The sequence below is a fragment of the Chelonia mydas genome, chromosome 6 (genome assembly GCF_015237465.2).
Source record: "Chelonia mydas isolate rCheMyd1 chromosome 6, rCheMyd1.pri.v2, whole genome shotgun sequence".
Classification (NCBI taxonomy): Eukaryota; Metazoa; Chordata; order Testudines; family Cheloniidae; genus Chelonia; species Chelonia mydas.
In genome coordinates, this window is record NC_051246.2 from 109,687,017 (window position 1) to 109,710,614 (window position 23,598).

General features: G+C 47.5%; 1 protein-coding gene across 4 annotated transcripts in view; it reads left to right on the plus strand.

The window, feature by feature from the left end:
* Window positions 1-9,516: 9,516 nt before the first annotated feature.
* YY1 (YY1 transcription factor) overlaps window positions 9,517-23,598 on the plus strand; it is a 43,196-nt gene continuing 29,114 nt past the window's right edge. For all 4 annotated transcript variants that reach the window (XR_006291500.1, XR_005225604.2, XM_043548536.1 and 1 more), the window contains exon 1: window positions 9,517-14,199. Coding sequence is in view for 2 of the 4 variants with exons in the window: in XM_043548536.1 (XP_043404471.1) it covers window positions 13,506-14,199 (694 nt within the window). In the remaining 2 variants the exon portion in view is untranslated. The remainder of the gene's footprint in view (window positions 14,200-23,598) is intronic.

A 23,598-nucleotide genomic window follows, 5' to 3' on the forward strand; every position in this document is an offset into this window, starting at 1 on the left:
TGGGATTCCCTAACTGTGGTGGGGCCATAGACGGAACCCATATCCCTATCTTGGCACTGGAACACCAAGCTGGTGAGTACATAAACTGCAAGGGGTACTCTTCAATAGTGCTGCAAGCACTGGTGGATCACAAGGGACGTTTCACTAACATCAATGTGGGATGGCCGGGAAAGGTACATGATGCTCGCATCTTCAGGAACTCTGGTCTGTTTCAAAAGCTGCAGCAAGAGACTTTATTCCCAGACCAGAAAATAACCGTTGGGGATATTGAAATGCCTATATGTATCCTTGGGGACCCAGCCTACCCCTTAATGCCATGGCTCATGAAGCCATACACAGGCAGCCTGGACAGTAGTCAGGAGCTGTTCAACTACAGGCTGAGCAAGTGCAGAATGGTGGCAGAATGTGCATTTGGACGTTTAAAAGCGTGCTGGCGCAGTTTACTGACTCGGTTAGAGCTCAGTGAAACCAATATTCCCACTGTTATTACTGCTTGCTGTGCGCTCCACAATATCTGTGAGAGTAAGGGGGAGACGTTTATGGCGGAGTGGCAGGTTGAGGCAAATCGCCTGGCCGCTGGTTATGCGCAGCCAGACACCAGGGCGGTTAGAAGAGCACAGGAGGGTGCGGTGCACATCAGAGAAGCTTTGAAAACCAGTTTCATGGCTGGCCAGGCTACGGTGTGAAAGTTCGGTTTGTTTCTCCTTGATGAACCCCCCCTCGCCCCCTCCCTTGGTTCACTCTACTTCCCTGTAAGCTAACCACCCTTCCCTCCCCCCTTCGATCACCGCTTGCAGAGGCAATAAAGTCTTTGTTGCTTCACATTTATGCATTCTTTATTAATTCATCACACAAATAGGGTGATAACTGCCAAGGTAGCCCGGAAGGCATGGTGGAGGAGGGAAGCACCGGGGGGCGGGGTGGAGGAGGGAAGGACAAGGCCACACAGCACTTTAAAAGTTTAAAACTTATTGAATACCAGCCTTCTGTTGCTTGGGCAATCCTCTGGGATGGAGTGGCTGGGTGGCTAGAGGCCCCCCCACCGTGTTCTTGGGCATCTGGGTGAGGAGGCTATGGAACTTGGGGAGGAGGGCGGTTGGTTACACAGGGGCTGTAGCGGCAGTCTGTGCTCCAGCTGCCTTTCCTGCAGCTCAACCATACGCTGGAGCATATCAGTTTGATCCTCCAGCAGCCTCAGCATTGAGTCCTGCCTCCTCTCATCATGCTGCTGCCACCTTTCAGCTTCAGCCCTCTCTTCAGCCCGCCACCTCTCCTCATGATCATTTTGTGCTTTCCTGCACTCTGACATTGTCTGCCTCCATGCATTCGTCTGTGCTATGTCAGCGTGGGAGGACAGCATGAGGTCAGAGAACATTTCATCGCGAGTGTGTTTTTTTCGCCTTCTAATCTTCAGTAGCCTCTGGAAAGGAGAAGATCCTGTGATCCTTGAAACACATGCAGCTGGTGCAGAAAAAAAAAGGGACAGTGGTATTTAAAAAGACACGTTTTCTAGAACAATGGGTACACTCTTTCATGGTAAACCTTGCTGTTAACATTACATACATAGCACATGTGCTTTCGTTACAAGGTCGCATTTTGCCTTCCCTCACAGCGTGGCTAACCTCTCCCCGTGGCTAACAGCAGGGATCATTTCTGTTCAGCCACAGGCAAACAGCCCAGCAGGAATGGGCACTTCTGAATGTCCCCTTAAGAAAAGCACCCTATTTCAACCAGGTGAACATGAATGATATCACTCTCCTGAGGATAACACAGAGAGATAAAGAACGGATGTTGTTTGAATGCCAGCAAACATACACTGCAATGATTCCTGACTACGTGTTACTGGCCTGGAGTGGTAAAGTGTCCTACCATGGTGGACAGAATAAGGCTTCCCTCCCCAGAAACCTTTTGCAAAGGCTTTGGGAGTACATCCAGGCGAGCTTTATGGAGATGTCCCTGGAGGATTTCCGCTCCATACCCAGACACAGTAACAGACTTTTCCAGTAGCTGTACTGGCTGCGAATGCCAGGGCAAATTAATCATTAAACACGCTTGCTTTTAAACCATGTACACTATTTAAAAAGGTACACTCACCAGAGGTCCCTTCTCCACCTGGCATGTCCAGGAGGCAGCCTTGGGTGTGTTCCGGGGGGTACTGGCTCCAGGTCCAGGGTGAGAAACAGTTCCTGGCTGTCGGGAAAACCGGTTTCTCTGCTTGCTTGCTGTGAGCTATCTACAATCTCATCATCATCATCTTCCTCGTTCCCCAAACCTGCTTCCGTGTTGCCTCCCTCTCCATTGAAGGAGTCAAAGCACACGGTTGGGGTAGTGGTGGCTGAACCCCCTAAAATGGCATGCAGCTCATCATAGAAGCGGCATGTTTGGGGCTCTGACCCAGAGCGGCCGTTTGCCTCCCTGGTTTTCTGGTAGACTTGCCTCAGCTCCTTAAGTTTCACGCGGCACTGCTTCGGATCCCTGTTATGGCCTCTGTCCTTCATGCCCTGGGAGATTTTGACAAATGTTTTGGCATTTTGAAAACTGGAACGGAATTCTGATAGCACGGATTCCTCTCCCCATACAGCGATCAGATCCCGTACCTCCTGTTCGGTCCATGCTGGAGCTCTTTTGCGATTCTGGGACTCCATCATGGTCACCTCTGCTGATGAGCTCTGCACTCACCTGCAGCTTGCCACGCTGGCCAAACAGGAAATGAAATTCAAAAGTTCGTGGGCCTTTTCCTGTCTACCTGGCCAGTGCATCTGAGTTGAGAGTGCTGTCCAGAGCGGTCACAATGGAGCACTCTGGGATAGCTCCCGGAGGCCAATACCATCTAATTGCGTCCACAGTACCCCAAATTCGACCCGGCAAGGCCGATTTCAGCGCTAATCTCCTTGTCGGGGGTGGAATAAAGAAATTGATTTTAAGAGCCCTTTAAGTCGAAAAAAAGGGCTTCGTCGTGTGGATGCGTGTAGGGTTAAATCGATTTAGCGCTGCTAAATTCGACCTCAACTCCTAGTGTAGACCAGGGCTTAAACACATGCATAAGTCTGTGCAGGATATGAGCCTAGAAGAGCATTTAGGATCCATTCTTGAGAGGTAACTCAGCCAGTTACATGTGAGAGAAATGGTAGGGAGAAGAGACTTTTCAAGGGGGAATTTAGTGCTGCTCTTGCCTGTAAGATGTGCACATGCATATCTGAAACTGATGCCCTGAAAGAATTTAGCAGTACCAGGGAAGAGGAGTGAAGAAAAAGGAAATGATGAGCAGCAGAAATTGGCTCTGACAAACTAGGACTAGGACTAGGATTTAGTTTAGCAGATTTTAAGAAAGGAGGTGAATTATTTTAGAAAAATTATCATTTCTAAAAATGTTACATGTTTATTTGAGCTGATCAAAAATTATAAAGATTTTTCATGAAAATTTTTGAAATAGCTTTCTGCAGGCTTCACAAAAATGATTTTTCATAAAAACATGCATAGAAAATGTTCTTCATTTGTTTCCCTCTCTTCCTTCCTCACCCTACTTTTTCCCCTATTTCCTCCTTGTATTTGATAGTTTGAGCAGACAACCCCAGAACCACTGGTGAGAGAACATAGGACAAAAAGTCCCTTAAGTTTGAACAAGTTGATTCCTCCATTCTGCCCATCACCCTGTGCACCTCCGACAAGCCATCTCCATATTATTTGTCTTGATTTGTGTTGAGGGTGATATGGAGGAAACTATGAGCCCAATCACCCTTTCATTTGAGAAAACCCACAGGAATTGGGGGGAGACATAGCAAAAATGTTTCCCCCTGTGAATTTTCCTCCTGAACTGTTCTGTTGGGGTCTCCACTCAAACAGGGGATGTGCAGGAAGCCACGGGCATCCACTCCCTGTACTGGCTCTGGAGGCCCTCTACCCTGTTTATTATCTATTGCTGTTCCTCAGAACACCCTTAAAGGAGTGAGGGGTGGGGATGTTCACTGAAGATAGGGCTGCAAAAAGGTAATAGAAAAAGGAGTTACCTTTTGTGCGGGCAGGGGCTCCCTTGACCCCTTCCAGACCCTGCTCTGTCCAATCCTCCCCAGTTCATAGCACACGAGGTGTTCTTTGAGTCAAACAAACATTCAGAAGAAAGGCGTGTCCCTTCACATAACCCACCCCTGAAGATGAAAATGCCATTCTGGGGCACCTTGTCTTCATCCCCGATCTCCTGTGAAAAGAAATCGGTGTTTCCCGCCTGATGTTGTACTCTGAAACTATAGGATAGTGCAAGACACCAATACATAATACATTGGTTTGTGTTTTTCATGGTGTGGATCCACCGTAGGGGTGAGTGATCTGTGACTAGGGAGAAGGGGCTACCCAACAGGTAATATCTGAGAGAGTCCACATCCTGTCCATTGCTAATTCCTCCTTTTCAATAATTAAACACATCTTTTATATAGGTAATAGCTTCCTTCATAGGTATAGGATGGGCTGCTCTGCTCCCCCGAAAGCTTGTGAGAGGATGGCGCGAAATCTGACATCTGAGGCATCTGTGTGCAGTATGAACTCCCAGGAAAAATGGGGGCTGAACAGCATGGGTGCCTGGCATAGTCGTGTTTTCAGTTTGCTAAAACTTCCTCGCATTTCTCATCCCATTGGATCCTCTTATGGTTGCTCCCTTTCATGAGGTTCATAGGAGGAGGGTGCTGCAATTGAGGTGAAACCAAGGATAAACCTCCAGTAATATCCTGCCAGGCTGAGAAAATACCTCACTTGCCTCTTCATCTGGGGAAATGGGGTATGCTGTGAGGACCTGTACCTTGTTGACCACTGGTTTCAGAAGGCCACCTCCTCTGCAGTATCCCAAATAGGTTATTTCCTCTACAGCTAACCTATGTTTTTCAGGGTTGGCCATAAATCCCACATCCTACTGGGCTTTTAACACTGCCTTTAAGTGCTGCAGGTGGTCTTCCCAGGTAGGACTGTAGATGATGATGTTGTAGACGCAGCATATTGATGGTGGGGGCAGAGGATCCTGTTCATAAGCAATTGGAAGGTTGCGCAGTTCTGTGGAGGCCGAAAGGCATAGTCTTAAATTGGAAGTGCCCACAAGGGGGAGGAGAAAGTTCGCTTTTCGGAGGATGCAGAGAAGGGAATCTGCCAATAACCTTTTGTTAGGTCAGTAGTGCTCAGGTATTCTGCTGGTCCCAGCCACTCATCTACCCTTGGCATTGGGAAGGTATTGAATTTCGAGATGGCATTAACCTTCTTGAAGTCAATGCAAAAGCGAACCATCTGGTTTGGGAACAAGAACTATGGGGCTCCTCTATTCACTTTTGGATTTCACATTTCTTTCCCCCCCTCCCCCAGCATCGCTTGCATTTCCTCTCAGACTGTATCCTTTGTGGCAACAATTTAAGGTTCTCCCTCGGCAGGTGGAGAATACAGCCGTAAAATCCTGGATCAGTGGGATGAGCTGCCTCCTTTGCACAGGAGAGAGTCCCTCACCCCCTGGAACTGTCGCCAGTTCTTGGCCGCTGGGTCCTTGGGGCCCTAATTTAGGTCCTGTCGGAAAGGGAGTTAGCAGCAGGACCTCCCATATCTTCCGAAGTTTGAGAAGATTCACATGAAAGACCTTGGTTTTTCTCCTCTTATATCAAAGTCCATAGGCCCTACCTGTCTGACCACTTCGAAAGTACCCTGCCATCAGGTCATTAATGTAGACTTGGCTGAGGGTAGTAGTAGAAGGAGATGGTCACCTGGGTGAAAAGTCTACAGTCAAGCCCCTCTATTGTAATTTTTTTCCTGTGTGTGTTGGGCCTTTCCTCAGATTCTCCCTGGTGAACACCCCGAGTTGTTCCCTTAACTGTAAAACATATTGGGTTGCACGGAAGGCCCCCCATGTCTTGTTCCTCCCAACCTTCTCGTAGCAAGTCCAGGATCCCCCACACTTGGCGATCATAAAGCAACTCAAATGAAAAGAGCCACATAAAGGCTTGCAGGACCTCCTTTATGGCAAACAGGAGTGGTGGAAGTAGCTGGTTTCACTGCTTTGGATTGTGACTGACAAAGCATCTCAACATTCCCTTCAGCGTCTTATTAAAGTACTCTAGTAGGCCATCGGTCTGCTGGTGGTACACTGAGGTTTTCAGGGACTTGACCTTCAGAAAGGAGCATAATTCACACATCAACTGGGAGGTGAAGTTAGTCCCTTGATCTGTTAATATTTTACTGGGAAACCTCATGTGTGAGAAGAGCTTCAAGAGTTATTTCTGTGGCTTTTGTGGAGCGAAGAGAAACAGCCTCCAGGTACCTGGTTGTGTAGTCGACAATCACTAATATGTACTGATGCCATGATGCAGTTTTTTCTAGGGGTCCAACCACATTCACTCAGATCCTCACAAAGGGTGTCTCAATCAAGGTCAGAGGGAACAAGGGTGCCTAGCTGACACTCTGGGTAGGAACAACAGTATTCTCTCACCTCATGATGCATGCCTGGGCCAACAGAAACAGGCTAATACCCGAGACAATGTCATCTTTCTTCCCAGCTGCCAGCGCATCATATATCATGCACAAACTGCAACACAGTCTGGCAGTTCTTGCGCAGCACCAGCAGCTGGGCCCTCACCACCCTGGTTTGCTGATTCCTTTCCATTTGGTAGAAGCACTCTTTCTTGAGTGTGACGTGTGGATACTGCTCACCATGCTGAGGCTCTGTTACTTCTTCATTTACGGAAGCCAGTTGTTCGTATGCATGGCTCAATGTAGGGTCATTCCTCTGTTCTTGCACAAAATTCCCAGCCTATAGGAGGACTTCCAGGTCTCAGCTGCTTGCCTCTTCTTTCCTTGTGGGGGTCAGTGGCCATATTGCTTGGGATGTTCCTTCCTCGGGGTTCCCCAAGGCTTACCAAGCTCCAGAGAACTGGTTGTAACAATTGGCCCAGGGTCTCCTTGCTACCCGGGCTTGTGTATTAATGACTTGGCTACGATATGTATTGACAACGCAATGGATACACTGCAGGTGGATCATATTCTTAGGAGTGATGTCACCTCCCTCCATGGCCCTCCCACTTTTTGAAAGTGAACAGGCCTGGCCCATCCACTTTTTGCCACGGGCCTCCCTGCCCCACCCCTGGCCAGGCTGGCAGCTGGAGCCCATCTGGGGAGTCCAGGCAACAGGGGGTGCCCTCCAACAGCCAGAGGTGTGGGTGGGGGGGCCCCAAGAGCAGTCCCCAGCCTGTGTCCCCACCTCCCAGGTCCCCTGCCCAGGGCAGGTGGAGGGTCCATGCTGCAGCTCCCCAAAGCTGCCTGGCTCTTACTGTGGCTGGGCTACAGCTCCGAGGTCCCATCCCCTGGCCGGAGCTAGGCTGGGGGAGCCACAAACCCTCCGTCTGCCCTGGGTGGGGGCCATCGAGGTGGGAACACAGGCTGTGGGTTGCTTTTGGCACCCTCCATCCCAGGCAGGTGGAGGGTCCACAGCTCCCGGCCCGCTCCAGCTTCTGGCTTGGCCAGGGGCTGGGCCTCAGACAGAAGGAGCAGGGCAGAGCCACAGGTGGTGGGGGCCCCTGGCCCCCCCACTTTTGGGAGGGCTCCACCACTGCTGCCTCCACCCCCACGGGCAAACAGCAGGTGTGGGGGGGGTCTATCAGGGATGGGGCGGAGTAGAGGAGGGACACAGTGGGAAAGGGGGGTCTTGCAGGGCTGGGGGTGGAGGAGAGACATGGCAGACAGCCTCACGGAGAAAGCGGTGTGAGGAGGGATGCCAGGAGCAGCAGGTGGGGAGGACCTCATGGGGGTGGGGGGTCCTTGTGTGGAGGGGGTGGGGTCAGGGGCAGAGCAGGAGTGGAGCCCTATGGCCATTGGCAGAACAGGTGGGATAGGGACTACCCTCCCTCAGGGGAAGCTTCACCCACCACCCATGTGGCCTGTGCAGCCTCCAATGGTCTCCTTCTTAGCTGACCTGTCTCTGTTGTCAGCAGTCTCTGAGGTGGAGCCACCTCTTCTGTTCACCACCCCTTCTTGGGGCAGGTTTCCCTTTTTAAATTCCTCCTGTTCTTGGCAGAACAAGCCTTGCAGTTGCACCTCCTTAGGTTTAACAGGCCCAGGAGAGTTTGCCAGTCTCCTCTGCACCAGAATGAGAGCCTGTCCTTTCACACCTTTCCATAAAGCTGATGGGGAGGGCATGATGCATGCTCTCAATGCTGTCCCCAGCTCACTGCCTCCCCCATGCCAGATTTCTGAAACTGAGATGATCCCCCATCTCCATATGGAAAGGAGAGAGTCATGTGCCAATCAAGGGGTGGAACCAATATTCTTATGAATCTGGGGAACTGAACTGGGTGCAAAATACTTCCATAACTGGCAAAAGTATTGAGTGCAGGGAAATGCACACGGAAAGCAGAGATGTAGTACTTTGCACTTTCACTGAACCTTTCATTCAAGGATCTTAAAACACCGAGAGTGGATTTTTAGCCCTTAACCTTATGCACATGAGTAACTTTACCCAGGTGAGTTAACACAATAGGTCTAATGAAACTATTCATGTACATAAAAAATACTACAGGGCATTATGTTATGACCACCCATAACTTCCCCACTGTGAAAATTAAACTGATAAAAACGCTTTAAAATAAACCTTGATATTATCTGTCAAAAATATAAAAACATAAAATTTGCATACTGTCAAATCTACTCATATTTTGCAGAAAAAAATCTGTCAGAAATGTTTGAGTTTTAAAAATGTTGCAAGCACTGTTTTTCCATATCCCTCTGCCAGTAAATCAAGGATGCCTTAGGTCCACGAATCAACTGCTCAGACAGAGGGAAAAATTACTACTTGTACATTCTGGAAACTTTTATATGGGATCAAAAATAGCTTTTTTATACATAAGAACGTTGCAATGCTAAGGTTTCGTATCATCCAGTTTAAGACTAGATATAAGTTCTACAGATTCCCACTGGTAAAGACCAGTCTCTTCTAACCCTGAAAATTCATGAGAAATTGGACTCTAATCCTGTCATTGGCCCAGAACTGAATATTACCTATCCTGAACTTCAGACTTGTGTAACTTTGTGGGAAAACTCCACAGTTAGGGGCAGCAGGAGGAAAGCTTGTTTGTTTTAAAGCAGGAATGTTTGTTTTTTAAATGGTGGCTATATGAAAGATGCACCCATGTTTGGAATACCAGTCTTGATAGATGGACTAGTTAGTAGTCAGATAGCATGTGTGGTCAGAGGTGCATGAAAAATGGAATTTAATTACATGACACTACCACAATACGAAATATTGAAAACCAAAACATTATTTGAGGATCAAGAAACCTGGAGATTTCTAGGTAGGGAAGGAGTGAGGCTATCAAAAGGAGAAAAGAGGGGAAAAAAGTAGGAAGAGAAGTAGAGATGATAGCATGATAGAAAGGTAGGGCTTGAACTGTGTTAAATTATTTTAAAATCAGGCTAGCTTTCAGGAGCAGTCTAACAACACTTTTGCCCATTTTTTGTTTTTTTGTTTCCTTTAACATGTGAATATTATGTTTTTGTTATAAATGGAATGCTTGTTTACTCATTAAACATTTCCAGGGCTAATAATACCTCCAAGATGAGTTTATTTAACAATACCTACCTACCACTTATTTACAGCACTTTCCGTCAGTATATCTCAAAGCACTTTTCAAAGAAGTTAAGTATCGTACCCCCATTTTATAGATACAGAATCTGAGGCACAGAGAGGAATAGCTAGGTTGTTTTCAGTGGTGGCAGATGACAGAACAAGGAGCTATGGTCTCAAATTGCAGTGGGGCAGGTCTAGGTTGGATATTAGGAAAAATTATTTCACTAGGAGGGTGATGAAGCACTGGAATGGGTTAACTAGGGAGGTGGTGGAATCTCCATCCTTAGAGGTTTTTAAGGCCCGGCTTGACAAAGCCCTGCCTGGGATGATTCAGTTGCAGTTGGTCCTGGTTTGAGCAGGAGATTAGACTAGATGACCTCTTAAAGTCTCTTTCAATCCTAATCTTCTATGATTTGCCCTAAATCATGCAGCAGGCCAGTGGCAGAGCTGGGAAAAGAATCCAAATCTTCTGAGTCCCATCCAGCCCAGTGCTCTGTCTACTAACTAGAGCATGCCTAATTGCAAACACTTTGACTTCTGCAATTATTCAGCCCAGGAGATAGCTTATTACAACAGGGACAACAACTAATGTCTATTTGTTTAATTTTATATTTAAATGCACACATGCTTACATGTTTGCAAAGATAAAGAAAACACCCCCATGAATGCAGAGCATTTGGAGTGACATTTTTTTTCCTCTGTAGCTATTCACACAATAACCTGTGTTTGGGCTAAAGTCCCTGGAACACGAAAAGGGCTGGAACTGGAAGGGTCTACAGCCGTTCGGGGGAGGGGAATCAAAGAAAGTGAAATGACTACAGCAGAAAGCCAATGCTTTTCAGCAATGTGTCCTTTTTTTGAGGGCTGTTAAGTTCTGTGACTGAAGGGGTTGTGTTTTCAGAAGAAAGAAGGCTAAAACAAAGAAGTGCTTAAAATATCCATTCATACCTGGAGTCACTATTTGGGGGAAAAATCCATCTGGCATAAGCCTTGCTAGGGGTGGGAAAATGCCCCACTTAACATGTCCATCCTCCCTCCCTAACCTGATTCTACTCATTATGGACTTTTAGTAGCAGGTAATTATATTGTACATGTAGTGTTCACTCCACATAGCAATTGTACACAACTAACAAACTGCAATGTACTACTCATATTAAATTCTACACTTCAGTGAACCAAGTTATTGTTCATTTCACTTGATTATAGAAGTTGCATTGCTTTAAATCTACAAATTCGGGAGATTGTCTTCAATATTGTTCATCTGCACAGGAGCAAGATGGAGCGTTCTCATTGGCAAGCAGTATTTTAACTGCATAATTTTAGTTTACGATTGAATGAGATAGCTTGCTGAAAAACACCGTGCAGTATACATGTCTTCCGAGAAACAACTTTTTTCCCCCTTCTTGAGCATGTAGGCAGCAACACAGTTGTAAAATTCAAGTAGATCTTCATTATCCAAACTGCCCCGTATGGATTTGTGGTGCTTTTCAGAGATAATACACAGCCTCTACTCCAAAGACTGTACAATCTAAGGCCCTGGTCCTGCATAGGGATCTTCTTCAGGAAGTGCTTCATTAGGACTTCATGTAGGTACAAAACTCTGCATCGGCCCAATTCTACAGGTCTTTCTTGTGTAGTAGTCCTACCAAAATCAAGGGCTTGCAGATCAGGTCAAACAGAGGAGGAAGGATCAGAGGGGAAAGTTAAAAAGTGATTAGGAAATAAGGATACTTGTTGGTTGCAGTCTACATTTACTACATTTTTAATATCATATTGAAAAGCTGCAATTGATTTTTCATATTACTTGTTTTGATATATTTCATCTTGTTTCATTAAGGCTCTTTGATCACTTGAACTCTGTTTCATGTTTGAAGTTTTGCATATCTGATTAACTTGGCACAAGTATACTAGGCAGCCTAGTTGGTTGGTGGGGGTGGTTCTTATTTGTACTTAGGTGGAGTAGAATGGAGGGGGTGTCATTATTTTTAGATTTAGCCTAGGTCAACAGAAAGGATTAAAAGGAAACAACCATCATAATCATGCAGTAATTCTTACCCATTACAAACCACAGAATATTAAATGAAATGTTTTGAAATCCATTTGCTGTCACTTTACTGGTGGACAATGACAATCAAATCAATTTCACTTTTGTTTAATCAGTTTCATTTTAATGTTTTCAGTACTGCAAACTTAGTTTTAAAACAATTTTACAGTGGAATTTCTGAATAAGTTGTTGAGTCATTTTTATAAGCTTTTATGTTTAAAAGGAACTCATTCTTACAAACTGGAAACTCTGAACCAAATTTAAATTGACACTGTTTAATCTGTGACTGAAATAGACTACAGGGTTTTCCCAAAATCCTCCTTGAGAATTTAAATGCAGTCATTACTGTACTACCTGCCCGAAAGTTAAAAAACAAACAACAAAACACTCCAATTTCTAACACTGTACAATTACCTAAATAATAGCAAGGATAGGAGAGTAGTCAGGTCACTGTCTACTGGTGTTATTGATTGCTGTTGCCTGGACCTGCTCTGAGCAGAGCAGCTAGCCAGCAGTCAGTCTACACTAGTGCTCCACTCACTGATGACAGTGAGACACTTCATGAGGTAGGAGTGGAATAGTCTAGGAGACACAGCCTATTTGTTTTCCTTTAAATGGACAACAGCTAGTAAGTAGCCGTTTATTTTGCAGTTTGCTAGGGGTTCTTCACTTTTGATCCTAAACCGTTTGATTTTACAAAAGTATAGGATTTCTCCTTCAGCAGCCAGCTGCATGGCAGTGACAGGGTAAAAGTAATTAACCGAGCTTGTAAAGTACAGTCCTGTAGATTTACTATAGTCTCCCCCTCTTGTCTTACTTGTTGCACAGATCCCAAAGCACCCTCCTCCTGCTAAGGTGCATGTCTTCCGGTTAACACTTGTCTGTTGTTTTGGCCAGGGCGAGTCATCCGGTTTAAAACACAGGGATGCGTTACACTAAAACAGTATCGCCGCAAGTGCTTTTTCTTCACTATAAATCAGATGTAACTTCGTCAGAAAGCGTCAGACACTGAGCAGGAGGATCGCTTGGGAGAGCGCTACTTGACCCCAGCATTAGGAATAATAAAGGGAAGCGCCCACAGTCGCCTGCCAGCTGTGCCGAGCCAGGAGCTTGCGGACGAGAGGTGCGAGCTCTCGGGCCCTCTAGAAGAACAGGCTGGAGCCACGGTTGGCTCCGCCCGCCGGTGCGGCCGGGTTTCCAGGGGCGCGGCGGGAGCACCGAGCGAGCGCCCCGCAGCAGCCCCACGGGGGCGACTCACCCCGGCTCAGCCCTGGGGCGTGTTCCCCGGGGCGCTTGCAGCTCCGCCACGGCCCGTCACAGAGACCGGGAGAGAAGCGGGGTCACGAGCATAGCAACCGTCCTCGTACGTCGTTTCCGCTCCGCAGGGGCAAAAGAAAGGACCTGGAAAGAATGACAGCTTCCTCCCTAGTCGCTGTCGGCTCGGGTCTTCCGCAAGAAGCAGGGATAGGCTGGGAGGGCTAGGGGGCGTGCCCTGCGGCCCAGCGATAGGCTGTTTATGGTAAAGGGCAGGGCCTCGGTGCCAGACGCTCTCCAGTAGGCTGTCCGGGTTGAAGGGGCGTGTCCCCAGTGCTAGGCGCGGTATGATAGGCTGCTTAGCATGAGAGGGTGAGTCCCGGCGGCAGCAGCCTCCAGGGGCTGAGGTCCGTCTCGGCGGTAGCGGCGGAAGTCTCGCGAGGGAGCGTAGCCGGGATTTGGCGGCTGGCTGCCTCCCTCTCGCTGGCTGCGAGGAGCTGCCTGGTGTTTGTGTGGAAGGGGGAGGAGGAGAAGGAAGGGAAGCGAGAGGAGCCCGAGCCCCTTCGCCTGCCCGCTGAGGGGAGCGGACCGGACCCCCCGCCCGCTCGTCCCCTCCCTCGCCCCGCCATGGCCTCGGGAGACACCCTCTACATCGCCACGGACGGCTCGGAGATGCCGGCCGAGATCGTGGAGCTGCACGAGATCGAGGTGGAGACCATCCCAGTGGAGACCATCGAGACGACCGTGGTGGGCGGCGAGGAGGACGAAGACGAGGAGGATGAGGATGAATGCTGCGAGGAGTGCGGCCCACACCACCCGCCCCATCACTACCACCACCACCACCAGCCCATGATCGCGCTGCAGCCGCTCGTCTCGGACGGAGACCCCAGTGGAGCAGGCGGCGGCGCGGGCGGCGGCGGTGGGGGTCAGCTCCACCTGCACCATCACCAGGAGGTGATCCTGGTGCAGACCCGTGAGGAGGTGGTGGGGGGAGACGACTCGGACGGGCTGCGGGCCGACGACGGTTTCGAGGACCAGATCCTCATCCCGGTGCCGGCCCCCGCCGGGGAGGACGAGTATATCGAGCAGACCCTGGTCACCGTGGCCGCCGCCGGCAGCAAGAGCGGTGGGGGCGGCGGCTCGTCCTCGGCCGGAGGCCGCGTCAAGAAGGGCGGCAGCGGAAAGAAAAGCAGCAAGAAGAGTTACCTGAGCGGGGGAGGCGGCGGTGGGGCCGAAGGCGGCGGAGGCAGGAAATGGGAGCAGAAGCAGGTGCAGATCAAGACCCTGGAGGGGGAGTTCTCGGTCACCATGTGGGCCTCGGGTAAGTGCGCGCCGGGCCCCTCCCTCCCCGAGCCCTAGGCCCCGCCGGGCGCCCATCAGCTCTGCCAGGCCGGTTTTGTTTTGAAGGGAGGCCATGTTTTGATGTGTGTGATGGGCGCCGCCATGTTCATCGCCAGGGCAAGTATGGCGGCTCCCCCGAAAAGATGGCGGGGTCTGCGCTGCTGCTGCTCCTGCTCCTGCCCGGCTCCGGCGGGGGGAAGGAAAGATGGCGGCGGCCGCCAAGATGGCGGCGGGGGGGAGGGGGAGCGAGAGGGAGGCAGCGCGCTGCTGGTTTCTGGACTAGGCCGCAATGGCGTAGTTTCTGCAGCAGGGGGAGGCGGGGTGTGCGGGCGGGCACGGTGCGGGGTGAACCCAGCCTCCTTTCCTCGCCCCCATTGGCTCCATCTCCTCCCCCCCCGCTTCTCTTTCTCCCCGGCTTTCTCTTCCCTGCCATCGGCTCTCTCCCTTCCCTGCTCCCACTTCTCCGCGTCGGCTCTCCGCCTCGTCTCCCTCGCAGCCGCCTCCACCAGCGCCCCTTCCGCGCCCCGTCTCGCTCTGCCTGCCGGTTCCCTCCTTCCCCTCCCTTCTGTCCGCCGCACACCCGGGGCCCCATTGGGCTGCATTTTAATGCTGAACATGGGCCGCAGCCCCGGATGACGCGTGTACTTCAGCCCGTGACCGTTATATGAGGGGGGCGGAGGGGAATAAATGGCTGCCTCAGCGACGCCTGCCTCAGCGCTCACGCTGCAAGTTGGTCGTTAGGGCAGTGGGAGGGTTACGGGCGCTGCCTGCCGAGGGGTGGGTGCCTGTGCCTCATTGGGGCACTTATGACTTCCCTGGTTCCAAGTGAGCCCAGTGGGCGAGCCAGCCCTGGTGTGCTTCTGCACTGGGGACTCAAGCCCTTTGCAAGAGGGGCTGGGTGTGGGTGGGTACTTTGCCTGACATGGGGTGGAGGCTAAGAGAGGAAAACACCTTTCTGATGACTTTTTGTGTGTGTGTGCGTGCTCTTCTCTGTCTAGAGGGTGCTCAGATACCAAAATGATAGTGGCCTTAGAAATAACCAAGATAGGAGCCTGGATCTCTTGTCAGCAGCTCTGGATGAAGGGGGTGGATCTTATGTCGGAGAAGCCTTGGTCCTTGGCAGCATCTTGGAGGGTGGGGGAGGGTTTGCCTGTGGATCCTGTTGTGCGCTTGGAAATGTTTCAGCTCTGCCTTTTTCCATTTGATAATAACAGTGTCAGATGTTCTTTCAGTTCGTCTGTTTTAGGGGCGGGGAGTTTACACCTGTCAAAGAAATTCTTAGAAAATGTAAAATCCAGTGTAATACAACATTTTAACCTTTTGTGATAGGGATGGTGGACGGTTGTGCTTGCAGGGTTAGGAATCAACCTGATTTTGTTTCTGGATTTGCGAATGTGTTTTATTCCAGATATTGTTTTCTCTCCCGTACTTTTGAAGTGTTTTGTAGATTTCTGGAAGAGCTAGGCAACAATCAGTGCAGAATTGTTACTTGCTGTGTCTTCTCTGTAAGAATCACACTAACACCTGCCCTCCAGCAAAATATATTAGTAGATCAGTTGTACGCTGAAACTGTGTGTATGTGTGTACGCTGTTCATGAAGAGCTGGCTGTTATGAGTCTTGAGGAAGAGGTTGGAATTCCATCTTCCACTGCTAACTACTACTATTACCTCGAGTGTCATAACTTTGAAAAAAATTTATACTCTGAATTTTAACTCATAGAATGCAATAGTGGTGAAGCAGGTAGAAGAGACAATGTGCACAAAAAATACAGCTTAGAGCATCTGCCACTGTAAGCTGTAAACTAAGCTGTAAACTGTGTAGTGTTGCCATAGCCTGTGTCTAGTTGTGGTCAGTTGAAGGTACTGTTAAGATAGCTGAAAACAAATGACCGGGGGACAACTGAATAAACATGCTACAGGAGATTGCCAAAATCCATTAGCAAGTGCTAGTGTGCATTTGAATTCTGCGCTTCAAAGTGTCCAGTATGGTGCTTGCTAAAAGCTTGTTATACATACAGATTAGTACTTCATTTAAATGAAGTAAAATAGATGTAATGAATGAGCCTGATATCCTAATATAAAACTGGTATAAATGAGAGAAACCCCACTGATATCAGTGGACTCTGATCCTTATACTAATGAGAGGAGAATTTGTCCATGTTTATAATAGTTTATCAGAGATTTTTTGAATTATACTGGCACAACTGACTGCTCCACATATTTAGATTGTAATCCAATGATGTGGGGTTGCTTATTTTTAATTCTTATAGTAATAGTCTTGCTAGAAATCAAGGCTACTTTCTTTGTTAGGGCTGGTCTACGCTAGGAATTTACTGGCAGAGCTGCATCTCTCAGGTGTGGTATGAGTATTGGGTATGAAAAATCCACACCCCTGAGAGAGACATAGCTATGCTGACTCTACCCCTGCTCTAGACAGTGCTTGGCCAGTGGAAGAATTCTTCCATCCACCTAGCTTCTCTCATGGAGGTGTATTACACAGATGGGAGAGCCCCTCCTGTCAGTGCAAACATGACCTATGCTGAAGTGCTACAATAGCACACTTAGGGCTTGGCTACACTTACATTTTATAGCGCTCTAACTTGCTGGCTCAGGGGTGTGAAAAATCACAACTCCACAAGCAGCATACCCAAAAGCTCCACCTCCCTCAACAGGGGAGAAGCTTGTTAGTAGTATACTGTTATCAGAGAAGATAATAAAATAGGACTTTTGACACCACATATTTCAACTAAACAAGGCTTAAATTAGTGGCTTTTAAATGTTTTGCACCATTGAGCCAACTGTGCAAAGTGTATGGCGTGAACAAGTCCTTAATTACCTGGTAAGGCTTCATGTCTGACTTAGAAATTTAGTAAAAAGTTCATCAAAGAGAGAAAAATAAACAAGTGGCATGTCAAGATATGGATTCTGTGTGGCTTGCCTCTGGGTGTTTCAACGAGGAACAAGGGCGCTTTGCCTTCAAACACTGTCGAGCAGTGGTCTCCAACCTTTTTATGCATAAGATCACATTTTGAATTTAAGTGAAACCTAGGATCTACCCTTCCCCAAGGTTGTGTCCCGTCCCCCCCATCTCCAGTTGCTTGCTCTCCCCCACCCTCAACTCACTTTCACGGGGTTGGGGTTTGGGAGGGCGTGCGGGCTCTGGCCTGGGGCTGAGGGGTTCAGGGTGTGGGAGAGGGCTCTGGGCTGAGCCTGTGGAGGCGGTGACACGTGCAAGCTCTGGGAGGAAGTTTTGGTGCAGGAGGGGGCTCCGGGTTGGGGCAGAGTGTTGGGGTGTGGGGTGCAGGCTCAGGGAGGGGGATCAGGGCAGGGGATGAGGAGTGCAGGAGGGGGTATGGGCTCTGGGAGGGAGTTTGGATGCAGGAGGGCCTTCTGGGCTGGGGCAGAGTGTTGGGGTGCAGGAGGAAGTATGGGGTGCTGGCTCTGGGAGGGAGCTCAGAGTTGGGGCAGCGATTTGGGGTGCAGGACTGCGTATGAGGTGTTGGCTCCAGGAGGGCCTGGGGGTTGGGGTGCAGGCTCCTGTCAGGGGGAACTTACCTCTGGTGGCTCCTAGTTGGTGGGGCTAAGGCAGGCTCCCGGCCCCACAATGCTCCCAGAAGCAGCCAACATGCCCCTGGAGTGGGGCACGTGGCTCCGCGTGCTGCCTCTCTGCCAGCACTGCCTCCATAGCTCCCATTGGCTACAGTTCCCCATTCCCAGCCAATGGGAGCTGCAGGGGCGGTGCTTGCAGGCAAGAGCAGCGTGCAGAGACCCTTGCACCCTCTTTTTTTTTTTCCCCCTCTGCCCCCCTGAGGCCGGGAGGGCATGTTGACTGCTTCTGGGAGTGGTGTGGGGCCAGGGCAGGCAGGGAGCCTGCCTTAGCAGCAGCCCCGTTACACCACTGGACTTTTAGCGGCCGGAGATTGCGATCAACTGGAAGAGTCTCCAGGATCAACCGGTTGGTGACCACTGCTACTGAGCAATATAAATTAACAGCTCCATGCCATTTTCCAATGCTATTAAAGTGATTGATAAACCAGTGTTAAATTTTAAGTGTTGTTAAACTCAGATCTTTCCTTCAAATGAGCGTTACCATACATCTTCTAAAATCATGCATATATAGTAATCTATTAGATGTGAGCCTGTGTACCTAAAAAGGTGAGTATTTAGTGTTGTATGGTTGTCTGTTGCAGCACTGTTGTTGGTAACCATTTAGGCTTTCCATAAAAGTGCTCTTATGTCTCCTTCTGTATTCTGCCATATCAGAACTTGACAAACACAAGGTTGGTTTTAAATAAAATATTAGTTTGAAAACAGTAATGCTTTATAGCAGTTCTTCAAGCTAACTTCAGCTTTGCATCTGGAAAGCTTTCTGACTTACTTCTTTTCATATATGTGGAAGTACAAGGAACAGTGATCTCTGATCTGTTAAATATTTCTTCAGATATTTGAAAATTATTATAAACTCTTCAAGCGTATTCTTACACTAGGTGTTCCCAAACTTGGTTTGCGACTTGTTCAGGGTAAGCCCCTGGCAGGCCACAAGACGCTTTGTTTACCTGAGCATCCGCAGGTACAGCCGCTTGCGGCTCCCAGGGGCTGTGGTTTGCCGTTCCTGGCCAGTGTTTGGGAACCCCTGTCCTACACTGAGTAGCTTCTCTGTACTGTCCATAGTTTATCTCCAACGTATGCGTTGGGTGCCATTCATGATCGGAGAAAAAAGTGTGTGGAATGAATGGTGCTGTTTGCTCTAGTGAGGAAAAGGCCCTGATTCTCTTTATAAACTGGGAAAATTCTGGGATTTTTGTGGCACAAGAATGCACACTTGTTTTTTTTATAACTTTTAAATATAATCTGTAATTTAAAGTAATGCATTGCCATTTAGCTTTTTAACTGATACTTCAAAATCTGTAACTTACTAGATCTGTTGCTTTTTGTTATACCTGTTTTCTGTTCCTGGCTTCAGACCCCACTGTTGTTAAAATATATACTGTAGTAGCACTCAGAGGCCACAGTCTGGATCGGAGCCTCGTTATGGTAGGGACTATGCAAACAGTTTTGTTTTTTCCTTTCTATAATGAATCAAGTTGTCTCTCTCTTTACCCTTCTGTGTTCTTGATGTTTCCCTGACACCTTACAACTTTTGTTTTCTGGAAATGTGGAACGACTACGTGCTTCTTGGTTGTAGGGAGAATGGGTTGAGGAAATGCGATTCTACACCTCCCTCCTCCCCAGCATCATAGCTTTCTCTTCCACCACCCTCCCAGCTTTGATTTGAGTCCTCATCTTCAATGAATAGGGTCAGTGCTGGGTTTGGATAGTAGCAGTAAAAACTTACAAAACCCCAGTCAGATTGCACTCTTACTGAAGCTTGTCAAAGCTCTGAGCAGTACTGGAGCTCTTTGGAGACTGAGGAAGACAGTACTGAAATTGTGGCTCCAGAAAGACTTGTTGTTTTAAACACTAAGCTTAGAACATTAGGGCTTGGTTTACACACACTGCATGGATTCAACTAAATTAGCTTCTAAATTATAACTTACTTCTGTGAGGCCTCTTAAAATAGGGTTGTGGCTAAAATTGATTTAGCTTAATTTGGTAATACCACAAAAGAGTTGCATTGATTTAGTTAAATAGTGCAATTTCTGTGAGTAGACCAGTCCTAAGCCATCCCCTTCAGCTGTTGAGCATTGTGTTCAAAAAAACACATTTTTGAGTGTCATATGCTCAGACAGGAGTTGACAGAAAAATTACTCCTGGGGGAATTCTGCGCCTGTGCAGAATTTGTCCCCCCACAGATATTCTCTCCCCCCCTGCAAAATATAGGTTCTACTGGAGAGGTGTTGCAGTTACACCTTTCGCCCACCAGGGGCTGCCATGGTGCCAGAAGAGATGGCAGTCAGTGGGCGGAGAGGGATGGAAAGACAGCGTTCCTCACAGTCGGGACAGAGCAGGGCACATGGGGCTGCTCGAGATGGGGTGTCACAGACTGGGGTTCAGAAGGACTAGTGGAGGTACAGACTGGGGTGTGGGGGTGACAGCATAGAGCCAGGAGTTGAATGGGAGGGAGCTGCAGGGACACATGGGGATGGGGGAAGGGAGGTTGCAGGGACACACAGGGATGGGGCAGGTCTGCCTGGCTGAATGGGGAGAGGTGAGGGGTTAGCTAGGGTCTGCATGGGCGAGGCTTCCCAACTCCTTACCAATCCACCACCAACCAAAACAAAAAACAAACCATCCTGTTCCATACTTCTCTGACCCACACCCAACAATCCTCCTTCCAGGCTCCTTCCCTCTCCCTCAGCCCCTGACTCCCCCAAGCCTTTGCTTCTGAGGGATGCAGGAAATATGTTCTTGTTTTGTAGTTTAAATGAATTACTCAAAGTTCTGTATTAATATGCCTTGTTAGGAATCTATTTGTCAAAACATTTCCTGACTTTTTTGGGGGGGGGTGAGGGGGGAAATGATCTGTTTTGTTAGGCTTACTTGCTGACAGGTATTTTGAAATGAAATAAATTCTCAAACTAATTGAAACTGGTGTGGTTCTATTGTGTTGTTTTGACAAATAAAATATGCAGAATTTTAATTGTCACACAATTCCCCTGGGAGTACAAGGTGTAGTAGTCTGAGAGGGCCAAAATACATGAATGATAAAAATTGTAGTATTCTTGATAATTTTATGGTTCCATCTCAGTGGGCTTCCATTTAAATGTCAGTTTAAGATTATGCTCAGCCTCACATCAAAGCATCTAGGAGGTTTTGACTTCTGACTTTCGTGGGTTGTTTTTCCTTCTCCAGCATCTAGTGCTGTCTGTCATTAGAAGTACAGTAACTGCCATACTTACCAGACCAGACATCTAATTCAGGAAGGTGCAAAAATCTCCAGGTAATGGACAACTATGGAATAAGGTGCTTATCGGAGAACTTATTCCCAGTTGAGGCAAGTAGTGATTGCCTATACCCTCAAGCAGAGGACAATAACCTTTTTTTAATCCTGATTCATAAAACAGTGGACGTTTTGGGGATCCTTAAGTATTAATCTGCTGACAGACTGTAAAACTGTCACAAGTTCAACTGTAAATATTTTCTTTCCCCTGTCTTAAATGTAATGTCTTTCAATTGTGAGGGTAAGTCTCACATTTGTAGCATTAATTATTTTAAATACCTATCAAATTGCTTCTCACTTGGTTGTTTCTGTACTAGAGTCCTAGTCTTTTAGCTTTTAGTCAACTTGTTTTAGTTTTAAATAGATTAAAATAACTATGATGCATAATTAACATATAGGAGAAAGGGTGTTTTTGTTAAAGGTTCAGTTAAAGACTTGTGCCTTGCAATTAAAATGAGAGCACGCACAACATATCTAAGAACCCTATAAGTCCTCCAGCAAAACAAAACATCAGACTTCATGTTCCTGATCTTTCTAAGGGGAGAGAGAACTTTTCAGAACTTTTGCATACATCATAAAGAATCAGATACAAAGGAGTTTTTAAGCTGGATTTTTAGGTAGTTCTTTATCTTATTTATACCTTTGTGGTTGCAGCATCCTGCGCAGCGGTGAAAGGTTAGGATCCCATAGGCTGTATATGTTGTCGGAGTTGCTGTTTCTATGCTCAGGAAGAGGTTAAGTAACCCAGTGAAATACAAAAAAAAGTTTGTGTTTTTTGTCGTCATCTTCCATTGAAAACTGGAATTCTTAAGCTTCAGGTAGCTTTAAAAAGCTTTGTGCCATCTCAGTGCTTGAGGTAACAGTCATTAAAATTGGTTTGGAATGGAGATGGGGAGCTGAGGCATGAAGTTAATTAGAATGACTTAAGTTAAAGTTGGTATTTTTTTTCAGCTGCCCCAGCTGGAAATGAATAGAGTCCACCACTGTATAGGTGGACACCCCATCTTTCCAGTGGTGGGTGGCATTCATTTCTAGCACAGACAGACAGAGAAAAAGTACCTTAAGTCTGGTGTGGATTGTTTGGACAAGTGCAGTACTCTTTTGGTACCAATCCAGGAGTTGGTATAGGAAATCTCACACTGATCTAAGGTCTAATTTTCAATCCTTCATTAATGGTGCATATGTGAATGAGGGGAAGAACACACATCTTCAGCATTTGCTTAGTAGCTGAAGTTGTATTCTGCTTTGCGTAATGCAACTTTATTGGCTTAGTTCTTTAAAATAAAATCTTGTGTGTGGGCATAGACGTGTGCACAAAAACACTCCTTTTGGTGCCTTACACACATGGTCTACTCTTTATTGCCATTCTCGCTCCATTTTTTGACTTCCCATTTACTTTTTTTTTACCAGGTGGCCTTCAAGATCAGCCCCAGGTGAAGTGTCACAAAATATTATGTGGAGGTGACAAATGTTTGAATTGTTTGGCTGGGGAGGAGCACACAGCAGACTGGTCACCCCAGACCAGTGAGGTTTCTGGTTACTGCTGCAATGTGTGTATCTTGGAATAATTATAAGTGCTGTAAGTGCTTTTGTGCAAGGTGGACTGCATACTACCTTGACCGCTAATGGGTAGTCCACGTTAATGGAGGGTGAAGTCACAGTACCAACCAGTTCCCAGATCCTCACACTGTGGCTTTCTTCTCCCTTCCACTGGATGTTTGGTGACCTGGAGAGTTAATGTAAGTGTCTCATGGTGGCCTCACATAAATGTTGAAGTCAAATCATGGCAAGATCAATATGTGCAGCACTTAATCAATTCATACATCATCTAGTGATGTGATGATCAGGTTGGGTGACTTGGGCAGAGAAGAACCCTGTTCACAATACATTACACACAACCAACAGTCAATTAGGTAAACAGTAGGTGAGGCAGAATGGAACTTGTAACAAGAGGTTTGGCACATAACTAGAGAATTTAGCAAGCTAGCAACAATTTTCTTCCAAACATAATAACTAAGAAGCCACTTTGCCAGAAGAGATCAACGAGCAGTGGCCACAGATGTGCTGTACCAGTCCTGCCACACAAATCTGCTTGTATATCTTTTAACCATTCTTGCCATTGTCCAGGACAACGCAGAAAGTCAGCATGTTGCAGGAGATTGTGATTCTGATGACAAGGCTTGAAGAGACCATTACTATTAGCAGATGGTCCTGTGTATTCCTCAGCCACTGAATTCATTCTTTACCACAGAATTTTATTCCAAAATTTTAACTTTTTTAAACCAAACATTCTAATCTTGTGATTATGAAGATAACATTGAAAAGGTGAATTGAGAATAAGGTGATGGAGTGTTGTCTTTCCGAGTTTACAGAAGGCCTGAAACAATAGCTCTTAGATTCATCTGCCCTGCATCTCAGTCAGGAGATTCAAAGATTGCAGAATTTGTGGCATCTTGGGGATTGGTGGGGGAAGGAGGGATGCAAGAATTTGGCATTTAC